General features: G+C 41.2%; 2 gene segments (V, D, J or C); both read left to right on the top strand.

Annotated features, from left to right (window-relative positions):
* Positions 1–5,543: 5,543 nt before the first annotated feature.
* On the top strand, positions 5,544–14,626 carry LOC122444179. The segment is given in 3 exon segments: positions 5,544–5,608; positions 6,328–6,632; positions 14,444–14,626. Coding segments are annotated over 3 exon segments (537 nt in total).
* A 3,675-nt stretch (positions 14,627–18,301) lies between these two features.
* Positions 18,302–19,013, top strand: LOC122444180. The segment is given in 2 exon segments: positions 18,302–18,420; positions 18,616–19,013. Coding segments are annotated over 2 exon segments (450 nt in total).
* Positions 19,014–23,452: the final 4,439 nt, after the last annotated feature.

The following is a 23,452-nucleotide window of genomic DNA, read 5'->3' on the forward strand; positions in this document are numbered from 1 at the left end:
AAATAAAATTTGGAAAGGGAAATGAAATGAAGCTATCTTATAAGAGAGACAAAAATAACCATAAAGCTATTTCTGTTATCCCCCAAAATGGTTATTATTAAAGAAAAGGGATAGAATAAAATTTAAGATTACTCATCCTTCTCTGTTACAATATCTAAGCTTATTACTCCACTCTAGCAACAAATATTGGGCCATTTAAAATTAAACTATTAATCACTTCTCTCTTTTTTTCCTGTGGAGGGTCAGCTCTTTGCTCTGCGTTTGGAAAATGGCTTACTCATGTCCTTAAAACTGCGCACACACTCAATGTGAAATTTTGAAGTACAGGTGATAAAGGGGATAAGAGTCAATTCTTTGTACAACTCAATGATCACTTCTCTGTCACCCTGGATGGAGCTTCGGTTTGCAGAAGTAACAGCCCCCTCTTGTGACTGCATATATGAGCTCCTTTCCTCAGAACCTGGAATCAGCAGCCTTTCAAGCTTTGTGTTTCCACTCTGTGAACAGCTGTCTCACAGGTGCTCCCTCTGGCCCTCTAGTGGCAAGGTTTCCTAACATAGTACTCTAAAGATGGAATCATTTTCAGTCACTTGGGAATTTTAGGACATATACAATTTTAGAAATTTTATTTTTCTGTGAGATATTTCCCACAGAAATAGTTTTAAATATCTCTCAATCAAATGCCTTTTACTTCCCTTATTATCTTGAACTTCCCATGTTGGAGGGCAGTTTCCAAAGGCCAGTTTATTCATTGTTTAGCATGGGATTTGACACAGGTTTTGCTTACATTTAATACTAACTTGTTGAGTGAATGTATTAATTAATATAGACTAGGGGAAGTTATATAGAATTATACGGAGTGACTCTCAAAATTATTCCAAACCAAAGATTCTGATTTTCTGGAAAACAAACTGAACAAAAGTATGCAGCTTCCCTGGTGGCTCAGGTGGTAAAGAATCTGCCTGCAGTATAGGAGACCCGTGTTCAATCCTGAGTTGGGACGATCACCTGGAAGAGGGAATGGCTACCCACTCCTATACTCTTGCCTGGAGAATTCCATGGACAAAGGAGCCTGGTGGGCTACAATTCATGGAGTGGCAAAGAATCAGACACAACTGAGCAACTAACACTTTATTCATCCAGCAGTGAAGATAAACGCAAAATTCAGATAGACAGCACACCAGTTCTTACTCCCCATCCTCCAAAAATGGGAGAATTCAAAAATTTAGGAAAGGGAAAGCTTGGTTTTGAGAATGTGGTAGTCCATGGCATGGTGGTCATATAGTCACTGTTAATTTAATCTACATGTGCACCTACTATGCACCAGGTTATAAACTAGCAATAGTGTTTTAAGGTTGATGTCAATATATAAATGAGAGAAATATTGGGATTGCTGAAGGAAATATGAAAGATAAGAGTCATTATATCATCTAGTTATATAACACAAAAGTCATGCTCAGGTACAGCTTTTTATCTGGCATTTATTACTGCAGAGGTCAGGTGATATGGACAATCCAGATCAAGCACAGAGAACTATAAGTATTGTGATACTTTTTATTTTTGTTGATTTGTTTTTATATAACAACTTCTTTGAGATACAACTTATATGTCATATAATTCACCCATTTAAATTGTATAGTTCAATGTTTTTAGTATATTCATAGAGTTGTGCAACTGTCACCACACTCAATTTTAGATCACATTTTGTGATCTCAGAAAGGAACTTATACCCATTTGCAGTCACCCATCATTTCTCCCCATGAAACTCCAGCTGGGCAACCACTCTCCTACTCTGTTTCTGCCCTAATCCATTTGGACTTCCTTAACAAATGAGGATTGAGTAGCTGCTGCTCACATCTGTCTTGTTTCCTCCAGGCCAGCAGGGTGGGGCCGCCACTGCCCATGCTCAGGAGGCATCTGCAGAGCCTCACTCTGGCTGCTCTTTGCGCCCCTGGAGCAGCGACAGGGTGGGGTGGTGTTTGAGTCAGACGTTGTGGGATGGCTGGTACCCCTGGGCCACTTTTGATGATTGGCAGGCAAGGCATCCCCGGCGACTGGTGGGCAGTCCTGAGGGAGCCAGTGCCCTGGTAGTAGGAAACTTGTCCACTTTAATGCCCTCCTGGAGACCTGGCTGCCGTTTCCAGGGGCTCCCCACTCCCCAGCTGAGCAGCACACCTAAGTGTTCTGGGTGAGGAGAGAAAGGGGCGAGTCTTCTCTGTAGGTTCTCCCAAAGCTGGAGAGCAGATGCTCACTCACAGGCTCTCACTTTTCTCTGTGGAGAAATCGCAGGTCAAGAATGTTTCTCCTGGAGCCCAGCTGTGTGCTGTGAGGGGAGGGGTGAGGAAGGTAATGGGAAATTGTTCCCCTAACCCTCTGCAGTGTGTCTGACATCAGACGGTGTGCTGGAACTTCTCTGCTGGATTTCTGGACTTCTCAGAGCTCCCTTGGAGTATAACTGTGAAAATTGGCGTTTTTTGGCGGGGTGAAAAGATGGTAGAAGATTCCTCTTTTGCTATTTTGAATTCAGTATTTGAAATCTTAATTCCTAAGTAATTACATAGAAAAATGGACTATTTTTTATTTATATTTCTGTTTATTTTGAATTTTAATCCACTGTGGAGATGATGTAGCCATCACAAGTTCCTGACACAGAACAGCCTCACTGCTCCCCAGAACGCCCCGTGCTCCCCTTTTGTGAAGACAAACTGCCCGATTCCTGTGCTGTGCTGTGCTTAGTCACTCAGCTGTGTCCGACTCTTCTTGACTCCACTGACCGTAGCCTACCCAGGCTCCTCTGTCCACAGGGATTCTCCAGGCAAGAATATTGGAGAGGGTTGTCATGCCCTCCTAAAGGGGATCTTTCCAACCTAGGGATCAAATTCAGATTTCCCACATTGCAGGCAGATTCTTTATTGACTGAACTACCAGGGAAGCCCATGAATACTGGAAAGGGTAGCCTATCCCTTCTCCAGGGCATCTTCCCAACCCAGGAATTGAACTGGGGTCCCCAGCATTGCAGGCAGATTCTTTACCAGCTGAGCTACAAGGGAAGCACCCCCTGCCCATGCCTAACTCATTTCAAAAATAAAAAAATATATATAAATTCAGAGTTTGATGTGAGACTGTCCAAAAAATTGTTCTGGGTATGGATGTACTTTGAGTAACAGAGTACAATCATGAGATCCTTAAATTGAGAAGTTTAAAGGACTTAAATAATATGAAGAGAAATTAATGATACTTCATATTTAGTCAACCAGTTGTTAGAAAAAAGTTGTTTTTAAATTAGAGAACAATTCCTACTCTATGTAGTTCCATTAAACTTAATGGAGATTCCACTGCAAGATCTAAAGATGCTTCAAACAATTTCGCTGAGGCTGTCATTACTGTGACAGGAAGATGTGAAGTGAATAGTGAAGTGAAAGTCACTCAGTCATGTCTGACTCCTTGCGACCCCGTGGACTATACTGTCCATGGATTTCTCCAGGCCAGAATACTGGAGTGGGTAACCTTTCCCTTCTCCAGGGGATCTTCCCAACCCAGGGATCCCGCATTGCAGGCATATTCTTTACCAGCTGAGCCACAGGAGAAGCCCAAGAATACTGGAGTGGGTAGTCTATCCCTTTTTTAGCGGATCTTCCCAACCCAGGAATCTAATTGGGCTCTCCTGCATTGCAGGTGGATTCTTTACCAACTGAGCTATCAGGGGAAGATAAGTTTTGACTAGTGTATCAAGAAATAGGCTGTGATAGGCAGTGGGTCTTTGTTGTTTGCCATGGTGTTGAGTCATATCCCTAGGCATGGCTTTCCTGTTATATTCATATACAAACAAAGATTTATTACAGACAGGAAGTGGTTAGGGCTGTGGTAGCACAGGTGTAGGGTTGGGGGTGGAATCAGTGTTGATCTTATGGTTAGCTGTCTTATGGAGGTGTATGAGATCACCTGCTATGTATTTCCTTTAGAGCTGGGCATACAGGATATATAACAGTTTGGTATGGCTTGTTTATGGTCCCAGTTGAGTTAATGGGATGAATATAAGTTCAAAGGCTTGATAACCTAATGACAAAACTAAGGTATCTAATCTGGCTTTCATGAACAGAGCTGGACTGTCAAAATTAGTAGAGAATAAAAGGGGATTGCTGTGACAGGAGTCGGTCTCTGCAACCTCAGCCTAAACTCTTTAGCAAAGGGTGATTAGATTTTCCTGCTTTGGCCCCAAGATGGGCAACTGAAAATATTGATAGTGAGGAGAAGCATTATGGTAACAATAGGCAGAAAGTGAAGAGGCACTAAAAAGCCTCTTAGTGAAAGAGGAGAGTGAAAAAGTTGGCTTAAAGCTCAACATTCAGAAAACTAACATCATGGCATCTGGTCCCATCACTTCATGGGAAATACATGGGGAAACAGTGGAAACAGTGGCTGGCTTTATTTTGGGGGGCTCCAAAATCACTGCAGATGGTGATTGCAGCCATGAAATGCTTACTGCTTGGAAGGAAAGTTATGACCAACCTAGATAGCATATTAAAAAGCAGAGACATTACTTTGCCAACAAAGGTCTGTCTAGTCAAGGCTTTGGTTTTTCCAGTGGTCATGTGCAGATGTAAGAGTTGGACTATGAAGAAAACTGAGCGCTGAAGAATTGATGCTTTTGAACTGTGGTGTTGGAGAAGACTCTTGAGAGTCCCTTGGACTGCAAGGAGATCCAACCAGTCCATCCTAAAGGAGATCAGTCCTGGGTGTTCATTGGAAGGATTGATGTTGAAGCTGAAACTCCAATACTTTGGCCACCTCATGCAAAGAGTTGACTCATTGGAAAAGACCCTGATTCTGGGAGGGATTGGGGGCAGGAGGAGAAGGGGATGACAGAGGATGAGATGGCTGGATGGTACCACCAACTTGATGGACATGGGTTTGAGTAAACTCCGGGTGTTTGTGATGGACAGGGAGGCCTGGCGTGCTGTGATTCATGGGGTCGCAAAGAGTTGGACATGACTGAGCAACTGAACTGAACTGAACTGAGGCAGAATAGAAGAGCTAAAGTGCTTTGTCTTCTTACCATAAAGTGATTTATTTCTACCTTAGGTAGAAGAACAGAACACGGATGTGAGATTGCATGGTTAGTGTGTCTTATATTATTTCCATAATACGTTACCGATAATAGTTTTAAATAAGAGCTGCTCACTCATTTCCTTCACAGAAGCAATGACCCAACACAGCATTGTGTGTTTGTCTGTGTGGGGGTCTTCCTTGCAATATCAAATTTAACTTGTGTTTATTTTAAGATGTAATTGCTACCAGTCGAAGAGCTGGTTAATACAAAAGGAAGTTTGGGGTGAGTAGGACTCTCAACTGGTTTATAGAGAAGTTGATGTAACCCACATCAACTTGCTACTCAACTAACTACATCAACTTGCTACATCACTAACCCCTGTTTCCTGTTGTGGGGCAGCAGCAGCACATACCCAGCAGTTCTTCCCTCACCCTCTCAGGCTCACCTCACCTTGCAAAGCCTTGACATTGAAGAAGAAGATATTTTCCATCTAGTGGATGAGCTGAGACATGCTTCTCTCCAGCCTTCTGAAGGTGGTCGTGGCTTCACTGTGTTTCAGTAAGGATGGCCCCAGTGGGACTGTGCCTCCTCTGTGACCTAAGGACCAAGGGAACAGGCAGTCTTAAGGGTAGCCTGGGAAGGAAGCTTAGCCGAGTGTAAAGTAGAATTTCTTTATTCTACACCATTTATTCCTAAATCTCTGTTGTTTTTGTTCAGTAGCTAAGTTGTGTCTGACTCTTTGCAACCCCATGGACTGCAGAACGCCAGGTTCCCCTGCTCCTCTCTATCTCTCAGAGTTTCCTCAAATTCACGTCCATTGAGTCAGTGATACTATCTACTCACCCAATCTTCTGCTGCACCCTTCTTTTCTCTTCAGTCTTTCCCACTATCAGGGTCTTTTCCAATATGTCTGCTCTTTGCCTCCGGTGGCCAAATTATTGGAGCTTCAGCTTCAGCATCAGTCCTTTCAGTGAATATTCAGGGTTTATTTCCTTTAGGATTGACTAGTTTGATCTCCTTACAGTCCAAGGGACTCTCAAGAGTCTGCTCCAGCACCACAATTTGAAAGCATCAATTCTTCAGCACTCCGCCTCCTTTGTGGTCCAACTCTCACATCCAAACATGACTATTGGAAAACCCATAGCTTTGACTATACAGATCTTTACTGGCAAAGTGATGTCTCTGTTTTTTAATACACTGTCTAGGTTATTCGTAGCTTTCCTTCCTAATTTTAATTTCATGGCTGCAGTCTACTTCTATCTGTTTTTTCCCTCTAGGATCCAGTATTGCCCAGAAAGTAACTCAAGACCAACCACCAATGTCAGTGCAGGAGAAAGAAACTGTGACCCTGGATTGCACATACGACACCAGTGGTGCAGCTTACAGTCTGTTCTGGTACAAGAAGCCCAGCAGTGGGGCAATGACCTTCCTCATTCGCCAGGACTCTCATAACAAGCAAAATGCCACGGAAGGCTGCTGCTCATTGAATTTCCAGGAGGCAAGCAGATTCATCAAACTTACCATCTCAGACTCACACCTGGAGGACTCTGCAGTGTATTTCTGTGCACCGAGGGAGCCCACAGTGAGAGGCGTGCAGGAGGGACCTGCACCAAAACCCAGAGTTCTAATGATACACCCACCTGTGGTAGGACCAGGGTGGGGAATTGCCTTCACAGACAGGAGTGGTTAGTACTGTGGCAGCACAGGTGTAGGTTTAGAGGGGAAACACTCACTCTAAGAAAGTATTTCTCTAGGTTCATAGACCATGTCTAGAGCTATCACTCATCAAAAACATTCTTATCCCTGAAAATTTGGATTTAAATTTCTTATCGAAGACAAATATAACCACCAAAATCTTTACCGTATGGTAATTAGATAAAACTAGAAGAATTGACTAAGGAAATTCAAAAATGTCTGAATTAAAAATCAGTTAAAAATATGTGTGAATTATTGGTCGTTCAGATCAGTTCAGTTCAGTTCAGTTGCTCACCCATGTCCAGCTCTTTGCGAGCCCACAGACTGCAGCACACCAGGCCTCCCTGTCTATCATCAACTCCCAGAGTCTACTCAAATTCATGTCCACTGAGTCGGTGATGCCATCCAAGCATCTCATCTTCTGTTGTCCCCTTCTTCTCCCACCTTCTGTCTTTCCCAGAATCAGAGTCTTTTCCAATGAGTCAGTTCTTCACATCAGGTGGCCAAAGTATTGGAGTTTCAGCTTCAACATCAGTCCTTCCAGTGAATATTCAGGACCGATTTCCTTTAGGATGGACTGGTTGGATCTCCTTGCAGTCCAAGAGACCCTCAAGAGTCTTCTCCAACACCACTGTTCAAAAGCATCAATTCTTCAGCACTCAGCTTTCTTTATAATCCAACACTCACATCCATACATGACTGCTGGAAAAACCATAGCCTTGACTAGATGGACCTTTGTTGGCAGAGTAATGTCTCTGCTTTTTAATATGTTGTCTAGGTTGGTAGAAACTTTTCTTCCAAGGAGTAAGTGTCCTTTAATTTCATGGCTGCAGTCACCATCTGTAGTGATTTTCGAGCCCCCCAAAATAAAGTCTGACAATGTTTCCACTGTTCCCCCATCTATTTGTCATGAAGTAATGGGACCAGATGCCCTGATCTTAGTTTTCTGAATGTTGAGCTTTAAGTCAACTTTTTCACTCTCTTCTTTCACTTTCTTCAAGAGGCTCTTTAGTTCTTCACTTTCTTCCATAAGGGTGGTGTCATCTGGGTATCTGAGGTTATTGATATTTCTCCCAGCAATCTTGATTCCTGCTTGTGCTTCATCTGGCCCAGCATTTCTCATGATGTACTCTGCATATAAGTTAAATAAGCAGGATGACAATATATAGCCTTGACATACTCCTTTCCCGATTTGGAACCAGTCTGTTGTTCCATGTCCAGTTCTAACTGTTGCTTCCTGACCTGCAAACAGATTTCTCAAGAGGTGGGTCAGGTGGTCTGGTATTCCCATCTCTTTAAGAATTTTCCACAGATCAATTTGTTCAATAAATATTTATTGTATTTATATTATATTACCAACATTACTTGGAATGAGGAAGGTGGTGAAATCTCTCTGTGGTAGTCCTCTTTTTGAATATCTGTTTGAATACAGTTTTATACCATTTAATGAATAAATTTATTTTAGATTTATTAATGGAATCAATGTACTCTCATTTACTTTCCAAAATGTTTAATATGTCACAAACTTTATGCTAATACTCATTCTGCATTATTAACACCTCTAGCATGAAATAGTTCAATTTCTATAATATAGTTTAACTGCCTCCCATCAATCTTATTCACAAAGTGATTAATAATTAGCTGCTCTTAGAAGGACATTGTGAAGGAGAAGAGTATGAATTGTCTTCTTTCTCTGCTTTTGCCCTTTGCTGTACCACTCTTCAAAAAGCATTTTTACCATCATGTGACTGATTTTGCAATCCTGTAGGGCCTGTTTTTCAATCAGTGTTAACACAGTCCAAAATACTCCTTGTCTCCAATTTCCTCCTACCTCTAACCTCATTTTCTCAGCACCTTAAAATCTGAATGGTAATGGATGATTGATAAGTGGTCTTGTATTATGACTCCCTCTTATATTTGCATTTGGAAGCAGATGTGTAAAGTAGAATTCTTAAAATACTCCCTTAAATTTTTTAAATTAAATTTTTATCATTTTGACATTCATTTTTACTATTTTAACTATTTTAAGTGTTCAATCCAGTGATACTAAATACATTTGCCTTGTTGTTCAGCAAGCACCATCCATATCTAGTACTCTTTGCATCTTGAAAAATTGAAAATTTATACTCATTAAAGACAAACTCCTCAGGACTTCCCTAGTAGTCCAGTGATTAAGACTCCATGCTTACAATGCAGGGGACACAGGTTTGATCCCTGGTCAAGGAACTGATATTCCCCATGCCTCAACGTGCAGACAAAAATGTAAATTAAAAAAAAAAAAAAAAGACTAACTCCTCATTCCCTTGTCCCTCCAACCCATGGCCACTACTGTTCTACTTTCTCTTTCTATGAGTTTGACTACTTTAGATAACTCATATAAGTCAAATTACAAAATATTGTTCATTTTGTGACATTTCTTTGATTATAATGTCCTCAAATTTCATCCATGTTGTAGATTTTTTTTATACCTTTCTAAAGGTGAATAATATTCCATTGTACACATACACTATTTTTTGTCTACTCATTCATCTGTTGATGAACATTTGGGTTCCTTCCATCTTTTGGTAGAAACATGGATATATGAATATCTCAGTATTTGGGGTATATATCCAAATTCTTTCAAGTGTTTTGAATATAATATAATCAGAAGTAGAATTGCTGGATCACATGGCAGTACAGTTTTTAAATTTTTGAGAAACATTTATCCTGGTTAGTCTGAAAAACTATGCTCTAGACTACTTTATCACATGCCAATTTAAAGGGAAAGAGAAATAGTGACCAGTAGTCATGAACGAGGTTTCAGGATTCTAGTGGTTTACAGAAACCTAGAAGAGTTTGGTGCACTGGTATGGAGCATCGCTCCTCGGGTGCCTAGTAAGTAGGAGTCTGAAGGGGATGGTCAAAGCACTACCTGGTGGTCATCTCCTGAATTGCAGCTTGAATTTTTTTTTTTTTTTTTTTTTAATTTTATGTTATATTGGAGTATAGCTGATTAACAATGTTGTGATAGTTTCAGGGGGACAGCAATGGAATTCAGCCATACAGGTACTTGTATCCATTCTCCCCCAAGCTCCCATCCCATCCAAGGTGCCACGTATCATTAGGCAGAGTTTCCTGTGCTAGACATAGGTCCTTGTTGGTTATCCATTTTAAATAGAGCAGTGTGTACATGTCCATCCCAAACCCCCTATCGATCTCTCCCCCCCATCCTTCCCCTTTGGCAACCATGAGTTCGTTCTCTATGTCTGTGAGTCTGTTTCTGTTTTGTAAACAAGTTCATGAGTATTCTTCATGTTTCTTTCCTCTTTTGGCTAAAGGGCCAAATCTATAATTATTTAATTAGTCCAATTTGAATAAGTAAAGAACCTATTAAAAGACTGTCTTAAAATATTTCAAAGATTTGAGTAGTAATTTTGCTGCCCTTTCTCTCTCAAAGTTTCTCTGAAAATAATCTATAGGGGAAAAAAGGAAACAGATTTTTGCTATTAGATAGGTCTGTGTTCAAAACTATTAACTCTAAAATTAAGTTTCCAGATAGCTTTGTTTTACTATTTGTAAGACGATTTATTAGTAATGTATCCACAGAGATTAACAAGTCATAGAAGATTAATGACAGTAACCTCTATAGCTACAGAAAAACCACTGGACAAAATTCAGTATCTATTCTTGATTAAGAACTCCCAGCAAATTAATTAAGACTTAAGGGAATTCATTAAGTTAATAAAGGTTCTCTACAACAAATCTACATCAAATACACTTGATAGCAAAAGACTGAATGCTTTCCTTCAAATTTCAGGACTAAGGGAAGAATTTTGACTCTTACCTTTTGTATTGAATATTGTACTATGGGTCCTATAGTTGTCCTATTGAATATTGTACTATAGCCAGTGCAATAAAGCAGGAGAAAGAAACAAAAATCATACATTTTAGAAAAGAATAAGTGAATCTATCTTTAGTCACAGACAGCATAATTATCTGAGCGTCAAATCCAAGGGAATTAACAAAAAAGCTACTAGAAAAAAGAAGAAAGTTAAACAAAGTCAAATATATACCTAACATAGGCTCCAGTCATTCTACTCCCAGATATTGACACAAGAGAAATGAAAGTATAACTATAAAAAATCTTATTCACACATGTTCATAGCAGCTTTGTTTGTAACAGCCACAAACTAGGACTAACCTAAATGTCCATCAGTAAGTGAATAGATAAACATATCTATAGATAAATCACATCTATATGATGGAATACTACTCAGCAATACAAAGGAATAAAACATGATTATAATAACCATGGAATATATATAATTATGCTGAATGAAAGAACCTATCAAAGGCACATATCATACTATTTATTTGAAATTACTGAATATGCAAACTATGAGAGAAATGTTGCTTGAAAATGGGAGTAAAAAGTGAAGAGAGGGCTGAAAGGACTAAAAAGAGACAAGAGGAAACTTTTGGGGTGATGCATTATTCATTATCTTGATTGTGGAGATGGCTTCACGAGTATATACATATGTCAATCTTATTAAGTTAAGGAGGTGCAATTTATTTTAAAGAGAACTATGTATTAATAAAGCCATTAAAATCCAAATATAGCAAATACTTTTCTTCAGTGTTGTACAAGTCTTCTTTTATGACCCCGAAATGCAAAAATACTTCTCCTATATGTACTCATTAGCCTTAAACTATGTTTTTTGAAAATAGAGATAACAACTATCTGTCTCCATGTGCTATACATTTATTCTCAGTCCTACACCATTACAACCTATTTTGCATCCTTTCTATACACCAGAATTGCCAGCGGATTCTTTACCATCTGAGCCACCAGGGAAACCCACCTACCAGAGAAGGAGTTTGTAACTGATTTTCCAGAATTTCTTTCTGGCGTATTTTTGAGGCAGTTTCTTACTATGTGATTTGGAAAGTGGAGAAGAAAGGAAAGGATATGTGAATCCAAGCAGTATCTGAGCCTGGTTTTTTAAATTTAAATCTGGATTTAGGAAACGATTCATGTGCTGACTCTGGACTCATGAAATTCCTTGATGTGAATCTGAGAAGAGTGAACTCCCAGAAACAGAATGGGCTAAGCTTCCATCTGTGTGTTTAGGGATCTATGGTTACAGGGCTTTACAGAAGGTGAATGCCTATTAGAACTTCATCTTGATACTCCTCAGAGGTTTTGTTTTATAAAATGAACGGTCATAAAGAGAGAGCTAAAGAAGTGCTTGTTTTTGCTGCTGCACTAAGTTACTTTAGTCATGTCCGACTCTTCAAGACCCCGGAGATGGCAGTCCACCAGGCTCCCCCGTCCCTGGGATTCTCCAGGCAAGAACACTGGAGTGGGTTGCCATTTCCTTCTCCAATGCATGAAAGTGAAAAGTGAAAGTGAAGTCACTCAGTCGTGTCCGACTCTTCGAGACCCCATGGACTGTAGCCCACCAGGCTCCTCCGTCCATGGGATCCTCCAGGCAAGAGTACTGGAGTGGGTTGCCATTGCCTTCACTCAAGAAGAGAAGTTTTGAGTATGTACGTAGTCCTGGGAACATCCTGTTGCTCACTGATCTTTGACAACTACCTTGATCTAGGACATCTGTCCCAAATGAAAACTTGTAAACCAACATCAGACTAGCTGCAACCCAACTTCTTTTTTTTTTTTAATTTATTTTTATTAGTTGGAGGCTAATTACTTTACAATATTGTAGTGGTTTTTGCCATACATTGACATGAATCAGCCATGGATTTACATGTGTTCCCCATCCCGATCCCCCCTCCCGCCTCCCTCCCCATCCCATCCCTCTGGATCTTCCCAGTGCACCAGCCCTGAGCACTTGTCTCATGCATCCAACCTGCGACCCAACTTCTTGAGGAGCTTTCAAAAATTACAGGTTCATGGGTCTCAACTCTGGATAATGTGATTCATGAAGTTATTGGTGGGCCCAGAATCTGTAATTTTAAGTCATTCACTCATTAATTCTACTTTCAGCTGTCATGTGAATATTGGCTGAGAGGTCTTTAACAATTTCAAAAGCTGGGAAAGAGTGACCTAACTCATGCTCTGAGCTTTTGACACAAATCCACATCTTCAGGGTTTCAAACACTGGGGGGAATATTATTTTGTTAAAGCTTGGCAGCAAAATGTGGCAGATAGAATAGAAAGTATCTTTGAGGCTAGATATCAACTAAGAATATACAATGGGATTAGTACTTGTCTGATATACATAGACCAACCCTTTTATCTTAGAGTTAAGGAAGAAGTAGGAAAATAAGATATTGCTCTTAGATAATTCTACAAGGATTTGATAATTTCAATTATGATATATCTTTTGTTTTCACATTTTAATGATTCTGAAATTCAGGATTATTTGACTATTGATGAGACACTGTGACTTTTTTCCTTGACAAAAATTTTATTAGAAAGATATCATTTCTTACAAATGATATTATTTTAGGACTGAGAAAATATTTTATTTCAAGCAGCAGTGATTCCACAATCAAAGACCCTTTATTCATTACTTTTTTTTGGTATAGTAAATATTCAGTGAGCATGTAATAAACATCGGTCAGGGCTTCCCTGGTGACTCAGTGGTAAAGAATCTACCTGCCAGTGCAGGAGACTCAGGTTCGATTCCATCCCCTGGGGAAGAAAATGGCAACTCACTTCAGCATTCTTGACTGGGAAATCCCACAGACAAAGGAGTCTAGCAGGCTACAGTCCTTAGGGTTGCAAAAGAGTCAGACATGACTGATTCAGTGACTAAACAACAAATAGTTGTCAGTCGCTCTTCTATAAATTGGGGCACAATGCTGAAAAACAGAGATTCACTCAGTAATGACCTGCTTCTTACTACTTCCTCTGTAAACAGCCACAAACTCTTCTGACAGTCAGTGGATTATAGGTTGGCCCACAATGGATACCAGAGAAGGCAATGGCAACCTACTCCAGTACTCTTGCCTGGAAAATCCCATGGACCGAGGAGCCTGGTGGGCTGCAGTCCATGGGGTTGGGCATGACTGAGGGATTTCACTTTCACTTTTTACGCATGTTTCATGCATTTGAGAAGGAAAGTTTCATGCATTGGAGAAGGAAATGGCAACACACTCCAGTACTCTTACCTGGAAAATCCCATGGATGGAGGAGCCTGGCAGGCTATAGTCCATGGGGTTGCAAAGAGCTGGACACGACTGAGCGACTTCACTTTCTTTCCAGTATACATGCATCAAGCTGCCTGGTGGCTCAGAGGGTAAAACGTCTGTCTGCAATGCGGAAGACCTGTGTTCGATCCCTGGGTCAGGAAGATCCCCTGGAGAAGGAAATGGCAACCAACTCCAGTGTTCTTGCCTGGAGAATCCCATAGACAGAGGAGGCTGACAGGCTATAGTTCACAGGGTCGCAAAGAGTTGGACACGACTTCACTTTCACTTTCACTTTATTTCATACATGCATCGCATTTTTTTCCCTGTCCACCAGAGGGTTCAGTTTCCTAACGCAGACACATTTCCTGTGTGTCTAAACTTCACTGAAACTAAACCTCACTGTGACTTCAACATTTCTTCATGTTAAGAGTCAAGAACGTTCTTCAGGAGACACTCTAGAGATGATCTCTTCTCCAGGATTAGTGGCTGTGATACTCTTCCTGCTGGGTAAGCAAAGAGCCTGTAAAAATTTGGATCCGTTCTTCTGTTATGTCAACAAAGGTCAATGCCACGAAGGTCAATGACAAGAGAACCAACAAAGGTTTTGAAGCCACATACAATGCAAAAACCACCTCCTTCCACTTGGAGAAAGCCTCGGTCCAGGAGTCAGACTCGGCTGTGTACTACTGCGCTCTGGGTGACACAGTGACGGAAACTGCAGGGGGAGCTGAGCACAAACTCTGAGCAGCAGCGGGGCCTGGATGCACTGTGGTTCCCACAGAGCCTGTGGTTGTTTGTCTCTTAGTCTCTGGTTGATACTAAAAACGTACAAATGGTTAAAGCATAAGAGTAAGAAGAGAATATTCCCCATACCCAGCTCTTTACTAGTGAAACTGAAAACTCTCTGACACCAAGAGTTCCTTTTCCAGGGTCAGAGTAATTTCAAGGTAAAACCACATAAGCAAAGAAGTGGTGTTTTGCATATTCTTGCAAAGTCATGCTTCCACAAGTTGTTCCAAGTCACCCAGGTGGGTATTGCTATGCCTCACTATACTTTCAAAGAACCAAAGTGTGCCAGATGAGGTGTGGTCTGCACAATGTCTTCCTGACAGAGCAGGGCATGAGAGGTGATAGGAGAGCCACAGCCTCCAGAAATTATCATTCTTAATAGAGAAAGAAGGGATGAAAGGAGGAGGAACAGAATCTCATACATAATGAAACAGTGGAAAGAGAGGAAAGGATTTTATTCACATTTATCTCTTTATCCCCCTGGAAGTCTAAGAAATTAGAAAGGGTATACGCTTGAAAATACAGAGAGAACAGAAAAGGAGTTAGCAGCGCAGAGTGCTATCAACAGATTTCAGAGGATGAGAAGTGTAAGGAAGAACGAAGACTCGTCTCGTAGAATAGTTGAAGAAGGAACCTAGACCTCGTGTGAGACGCATCAGAATGTGTCCTGAGCACCTGTGCAAAGGTTAAGAAAACACGGCACCAATCATCATTGAATAATTGGGAAAGATGGTGTTGCCCTCATAAGTGCACATGTGTGAGTGTTGAGGGTTTTGGGGAGCACTAAAACAGGAGGCCCGAGTGAGGTCATTTGTAAGCAAAGAATAGCCGTGCTCTCCACAGTTCTTTATGACAAGCAGTGATGACTTTCTATACAGCATACAGAGAAGGCAATGGCAACCCACTCCAGTCCTCTTACCTGGAGACCCCCATGGATGGAGGAGCCTGGTAGGCTACAGTCTATGGGGTTGCGAAGAGTCGGACATGCCTGAGCGACTTCAGTTTCATGCATTGGAGAAGGAAATGGCAACCCACTCCAGCATTCCTGCCTGGAGAATCCCAGGGATGGAGGAGCCTGGTAGGCCGCAGCCTATGGGGTCACACAGAGTTGGACACGACTGAAGTGACTTAGCAGCAGCAGCAGCAGCAGCAAACTCAGCATAAAAGTGGAAGTTAGTCTTTAATGAACTGAGAACAACACAAAAAATTCCCCCAGACTTTGTATGTGCCGTGCTGGGCTTCGTCACTTCAGCTGTGTCCTTCTCTTTGCAACCCCGTGGACTCCTCTGTCCATAGCTCCTCTGCCCCAGGCTCCTCAGTCCTTGGGATTCTCCAGGCACGAATACTGGAGTGGGTTGCCATTTCCTTCTCCAGGGGACCTTCCCAACTCAGGAATCGAGCCCAGGTCAGGTAGATTCTTTACTGTATGAGCCACAGGGAAGACCAATAATATTGGAGAGGGTAGCCTGTCCCTTCTAGAGGGGAACTTTCCGACTGAGGAATCAAACGGGGGTCTTCTGCATTGCAGGGGGATTCTTTACCAGCTGAGCTACCCAAGGTTGTATACTATTAAGCTTTTGACTTTTACTCATTGGTTAGCCTTTCTTTTCTTAAAAATGTTCTGTAAAAATTTTTCCCTTCTTCCCTGTAACCCCTTGCAAACACTGATCTTTTTACTGTCTCCATAGTTTTGCTTCGTCCAGAACATTATATAGTCGGGATCATATGGTGTGTGGCTTTCTCAGACTGGTTTCTTTCACTTGTGTATGTGTGTGCTCAGTTACTTCAGTCCTGTCTGACTCTTTGTGACCCTATGGACTGTAGCCATAACAATGGCTATGTAACACTTTTAAAGGTTACTTTCCATTTGCAGTTATTACAAAATATTGGCTATCTTCTCCATGTTATAACAATACATCCTTAAGCCTCTCTTATACCCAACTGTTTGGGTCTCCCACACCCACACCCCTCTACTGGCCCTGCCCCCGCTAAAAACCACCAGTTTGTTCTCTATATCTATGAGTCTGCTTTTATTGTTATATTCACTAGTTTATTGTGTTTGTTAGATTCTATACACAGATGATATCATACAGTATTTGTCTTTCTCTGACATATTTTACTTAGCATAATGCCCTCCAAGTCCATCCCTGTTGTTGCAAATGGCAAAATTTTGTTCTTTCTAATAAATTACCATATTTACAGCACAACTTCTATAAATAAGGATTTATTTTGAACTAAAGTAATGAAAAGAAAGCACAAAATGAAACTTATCAATTTTTTAAGGCATAAATTTCCATGAAATGGCATTTTAAGAGTAAGAGTTTATTTTTAGTCTCCATTCAATCTAGGCAGTGACTTTTTTTTTTTTTCTGGCGACTTTCTTCATCAGAAAGCATGCAGTGAATGGGACTGGGGTTCTGTGATGCTGCAGTTGTTGGTCTGAAGGGGTCTTTGTTGATGGTTTCAGTCCACTAGGGGGCACTGTAGGCTTTACAAGACATGAAGACATTTTCTGATGATTCCAAAGATGGAACAGTTAAGAGAGGAGCCTAGAGAGCATGGGGAACAGTCAAATTAGAGACAGCAAAGGTGGGGAGAGGGGAACAGTGTTTGTGTGAAGTTCATCTCAGATTTCAGCTTTGTCATTCTATATAAGGTTTGGAAAGCTGTAGCCCTTACCTCTGTATATCCATGGTGAGGATGATTCTCTGAGCAGAGGTAGCGACATAGGGATACTACTGAGTTCTGAGAGCATGGAAGCTCAACAGAAAACACCTGCGTTACCTGTATTCATTTTTAAAATTGTTATGACTGAATTCCCTAAACCCACTGACCCAGAAATGATTCCAATACCCCAGACCTCCTACCTTTTCATATATTTCCTTGAGAGTAGAAAGAACAAGAATAAAAAGAGGAAAAAATAAGGAACAAAAATAGAAGGAAAGGAGAAAGACAACATTGAATTTGAGCAAAAAAGTGTGGCTCAAAGTGTGGCTCAGATCAGAATCAGCTGTGGGTCAACAGGGTGCCCAAGAGCTGGACAGTAGGAAGGGAGAGGTGGAAATTAAGGCAGATGAACATTATACGCATGTCCTGATTTTCAACAACGAAATTCTTATTGGAATCATTTTTGTGCAGAGGCTGACTATATATCTTGGCTTCTAAACGATTTCAAGAATTGTATTTACTTCTGCAATAAACAATGCATGTATCAGATAGTTTTCCTTGATGAGAATTTTCACATAACTGAATTATCAAAATCTCTGCCAAACTATGCAATTTGAAAAGTGGGTCATTCTTCCCTATAATTCCTAAAGGTTCTATGTAATCCATCATGACACAATTCTTCTAGAAATATCATCTACTTTTCCTCACACACTATCCCACAATCTTCTCTTACATATAGTCTTTTAAGAAAAAAAAATTCTTTATGACTATATACATCAGAAATATTGCTTTTACCTCTCTGAGTGTCCCCCCAAACCTCAATTTTGGAGAAATTGCTGACCTTACTGCAGTCTCACTAGGCCACTGTGGGTGGAGTTTCCTGTTAAGTGAGCTGACACACCTCAGATGTGATTGGTACTCAGCGATTCTGGTGGAACACACTGATAGTAAGAACAACATTTCTCTGGCCCCAGGACTCTATATCCTTCAGAGTAGGGGCAAAGGCACCTCAGTACCTGGGCAAGGGATCATGAAGAGACAATGGGGAGCCCTGCTGGGGCTTCTGTGGGTCCAGATTTGCTGTGAGTCGGGGTCACCCCAGAGAGGGGGCTGGGGAGAGTCCACAGCCGTCAGTGGGCGGGAAGGGGGAGAGCTGACTGGGGCTCCTAGCTGGTCCTTCATCCTCAGGTGCTTCCTGAGAGGGTTTCCTGGTCTGGAAACCCCATCCGCGACCCCTCAGTGACATCATATGTGTGTGTTTTTCTCTTTCCGAGCAGGGGTGAGAGGAGTGAAGGTGGAGCAGAGCCCTTCAGTCTTGAAGCTCCAGGAAGGAGCCAACTCTACTCTGAGGTGCAATTTTTCTGCCACAGTGAGCAGTGTGCAGTGGTTCCAGCAGAATCCCGGAGGCAGCCTCACCACGCTGTTTTCCATAACTTCAGGGATGAAGCAGAAAGAAAGGCTGAGTTCCACAGTGAATTTTAAGGAACGGTATAGCACCCTACACATCGCAGCCTCCCAGCTGGAAGACGCAGCCACCTACCTCTGTGCGGTGGAGGCACAGTGCTCCCCGGTGATCTGCAGCCTGTGCCCAAACTGCAGCTGCCTCAGCCCCGCCCCTCCGCAGGGCTACACCGTGCAAGTACCTTGTTACCTCTTTGGGCTTCCAGATTCATAGTTCAGCACTTTTTTCTTCCGAAGATCAGATCCTTTAGGACTGTCATTTCACTTTTTTTTTTTGCCCTTCTTATCCCAGAAATCTCCCGTGTATATAAAGCTCTAATATGGAGCCATTGTCATAACTGATGTAGATGCCAATATTCAATGTCCTGCTAAAAAAGTCTACTGCTCCTGACAGACAAAATATAAGCTATATATAAATTTCTCTGATGGAAAATGCTTGAAAAAATATATGGTGATCAACAAACAGAAAGAGATGACTCAATTTTTTGGTTAACTGCACGTGTGTGTTCCTTCAAAGTGAAAAGGGAATTAAATGTGTGTAATATTTTTAAAGTTTGTATTCAGATTTTTGAGTCCTGGTAATAACAAATATAAGAAAAATAATTTTTTATGTGAAGACAAGGCAGAGACTGGAGCGCTGTGTCTGAAAGCCAAGGAGCACCAAACACTGAGGGCGGCTGCCACAGGCTGAGAGAAGGGCACGGGTCTACAGCGGCTCATCCACAGGTACCGACATTTGGGACTAACCAAGATGTCCTTCAGCAAGTGGATGGATAAGTAAATTGTGGTACATCCAAACAATGGAATATTATTCAGTGTTAAAAAGAAATGGGCTGTCAAGCCATAAAAATACAAAGGAAACTTAAATGCATGATACTAAGTGAAAGAAGTCAATCTAAAAGGCCGCCTACTATATGATTCCAACTATGTGACATTCTGGGAAAGGCAAAATTATAAAGAGAGTGAAAACCACTGATTGCAGGGATTGAGGGGAGTGGAGGGATGAATGGGCAGAGCACAAAGGATGTTTAGGAGTGAAACTACTCTCTGTGATACTATGATGATGAACACGTGCCACTGTACATTTGTGTAAACCCATAGAATGTACAACACCAAGAGTGAATCCTAGTAAACTATAGACTTTGGGCGATTATAATGTGTTAATATGGGCTCATCAGTTGTGAGAAATAGACCAGTCTCGTGTGGAAGTTGATAGCAAGAGAGGTTATGCAAGTGTGGGAGTGAGAGGTATATTGGAAACCTCTGCATCTTCTCTTTAATTTTTCTGTGAACCTAAAATGATCGAAAGTCTCAAAAAATTAGATTCAGATACATGAAACTAATTTGTATGAAGAGTTAAAGCATTTTAGAAAAATGGTGCCACTAGAAACGTTGAAAGTGAAAGTGTTAGTCGCTCCATCCTGTCCTACTCTATGCGAGCCCATGGACTACAGCCTGCCAGGCTCCTCGTTCCACGGAATTCTCTGGGCAAGAATACTGGAGTGGGTTGCCATTTCCTACTCCAAGGGATCTTCCCGACCCAGGGATCAGACCCAGGGATCGAACTCAGGTCTCCCGCATTGCAGGCAAGTTCTTTACCATCTGAGCCACCAGGGAAGCCACTAGAAACATTACTTAATGAGACTTTACCCTGCTTCTTGCAAAGAAGATTCCAAATTTTCATTTTGCACTGGTTCTAAAAATGACAGGTGATCCCCACCTACACTTGCACGGAGAGACAGAAGCCAGAAAGCAATTTGGTAGCTTTAGAAAGAGCCTCTTGCTTTACCTGTTGGCAACTCAGCGACTTCCTCCGGGTCCTCCAGTCGTGCAGATGTTTTTTCTTTTATTCCTACAAGATGAAGTAAGACTTACAGAATGAATCACCAGAAGAACATCTCCTTACCGATTCAGTCACAAAGCCCCTTTGACCTCACTGTCTGTGATGACGCTCACATTCAGTGAGCCCTGCCCCATTTTATGCCATTTTACTCTGGATTTATATTCTCCTTGATCTTATAGGAGAAATGAAATCACAGATAGGGATTCACTCCACGGACCCTACCTCTGCTTCAGAAGAGGACCTAGGGTTAATTAGTGGCAACCACAGCCCCCGAAGACTGCATGAAATGCACAAATGGTGTTGGGGTTCCAGAGTGCAAGGGGTCTCTCCCCACTCTCTCTCATCACTCTACATTGTATATGAGCAGGCCTCAATAAAGATTTGTTCTGCTAAATAGTATAAAAGAATTTAGAGCTAGATGAGCCCTTAGACAGGGTTTAGTTCACCTCATTTTACAAAACAGAAATTAGATCCAAGATGGCAGAATGAAAAATTATATAATTAAAAAATATATCAAATGAGCTAGCAGCAGAAAGTAGAGGATAAGCTGGATATCCTCACCTCCCCCTTAATGTTCTTTTCCTATCTCCTTATTCCAGACCCTTGTTGCTGAGCAAAGAAAAGCTGTCTAATGCAAACTGCAACATTAGATCTCTGCCATTTAGTAATTACATTTTAGGATACATTTCAACTGTTTCTACTGTCAATTCTCTGAGAAAGCAAGGGCCCACTGAAAACCAGGTTAGAGGAGACAGTCTGAGATAACAGGCAGTTGAAATGTCAAATGATCTTCTCTCTGTTACTCTGATCTTTGGCTTACAAGTTTCTTTTACAGAGTTTTCCTCCATAACAGGCAAATGAAAATGGTATATTGGCTGAACTTGATAGTTTCATATATATATATATATATATATATATATATATATATATGTTTGCTTGTTTGTTTAGGAGAGTGAATCATGGTGCTTTTATAATTTAAAAATTATATATCAGGCCCATCATTGAATAAAGAGCAACCGCATCTACCTCTTTTCAGCTTATAAACAGTCAAATTCTCTATCTCTATATTCTTACTGTGCATTAGATTACTTCAATCTGAGACATAATTTGTTTGACCTTTGCTGATTTTATGCATGTCCCTCGTAGGCACAGCCATGAAAAGGACATTTAACCAGAATTCAGTAGTTAGAGATGTGACCACCAGATGGGGGTGCACCTCTGCTGATCAGAATATGTGGAGGGCTCCTTTGAATGGATTCTGAATGGATAGGCTTAGGGCAGAAGCAGAGCCTTTTTCTTATTGGCTAGGTAGAAACCACTAGAGAAAAGAAGGGGACACTTGGTAACAGAAGCAGGTCTCCTGGCTGGAGACTGCAGGTCCACAATTGATCTTAAATGGGAAAAACAATGAAGACACCCATTGGAGCTTTAATCACATTCTTATGGCTACAGCTGGACTGTGAGTTGAGGGTTTAAGGGAAACAGTAAAATAAATAAATTAATTAAAAAAAAAAAAAAGAGAAACAGTGTATTAGTAGATATTTGTTAGACACCGAGACTGACTTTATTCAGGTTTCTTCTAGTTATTGTAGAAAAGGGAAAGTAAATTGTGGAACTTAATAATCTGACAACCTTCTCCTTTCTCTGACTTCTACTTTCTCCATAGGTGTCAGTCTTGGAAACGAGGTGGAGCAGAGTCCTTCTACCCTGAGTGTCCAGGAGGGAAACACCGCTGTTATCACCTGCACTTATACAGACACTGCTTCAGAGTATTTCCCTTGGTATAAGCAAGAACCTGGAAAAGGTCCCCAGCTCCTTGTAGCTATTCATTCAAATATGGGTGAAAAAAAAGACCAGAGACTGACTGTTTTCTTGAATAAGACCTCCAAACGTCTCTCCCTGCACATCGCAACCATCCAGCCTGGAGACTCAGCTGCCTACTTCTGTGCAGCAAGGACACAGCGCTGCCCAGGCAGCCGCTACCTGTACTCATACTTGTGACGGGCAGCCCCCTTCTCTGGTGCAACCTTCAAAGTAGCATCTGTCATATTGTTTGTCTGCAAGTGGAAACTGATGTGTTAGACAAGCATAGAATAAGAAGGTTAGGTTCAAGATGACCCAGAAAGTATGACACATTTGATGGATAATTGCTGCTTATTGATTTCTTGAAGGGAGTTAGCATTGTTTTGTTTCAAAATTGTAAGATTGCCTTTACATTTGCTACTCAGACTCCTTTTCTCTAAATAACCCCTTGGTATCAATTTATAATCCTTATCATGAATGGATTTTTTTTAATACTGTGTTTTGAAAACAACATTTATTATTTTTCTGATTATATATTGCATGCCAATTATAGGGAAATGTGTGATATCCAATAAATATGATATTGATAATTCTGCAATCACATAATATTGTGAATATTCAGCTTACCTTTTCAATAAATTATTGTTACAATAGGCTTATAATGTTTTTCACTTACTATTATATGTTGAATTGAGCATTCCCCATTCACATAGTTAATTATCAGTAGATGTTTGTTAAAGAAATAAGAAAGGGTGAATCCTGCAATGCAGGAGACTCTGGTTTGATTCCTGGGTTGGGAAGATCTGCTGGAGAAGGAGTAGGTTACCCACTCCAGTATTCTTGGGCTTCCCTTGTGGCTCAGCTGGTAAAGAATCTGCCTGCAATGTGGGAGAGTTGGAATCAACCCCTGGGTTGAGAAGATTCCCTGGAGAAGGGAAAGGCTACCCACTCCAGTATTGTGGCCTGGAGAATTCCATGGGCTGTATAGGCCATGTGGTTACAAAGAA

The sequence above is a fragment of the Cervus canadensis genome, chromosome 6 (assembly GCF_019320065.1).
Source record: "Cervus canadensis isolate Bull #8, Minnesota chromosome 6, ASM1932006v1, whole genome shotgun sequence".
Lineage (NCBI taxonomy): Eukaryota > Metazoa > Chordata > Mammalia > Artiodactyla > Cervidae > Cervus > Cervus canadensis.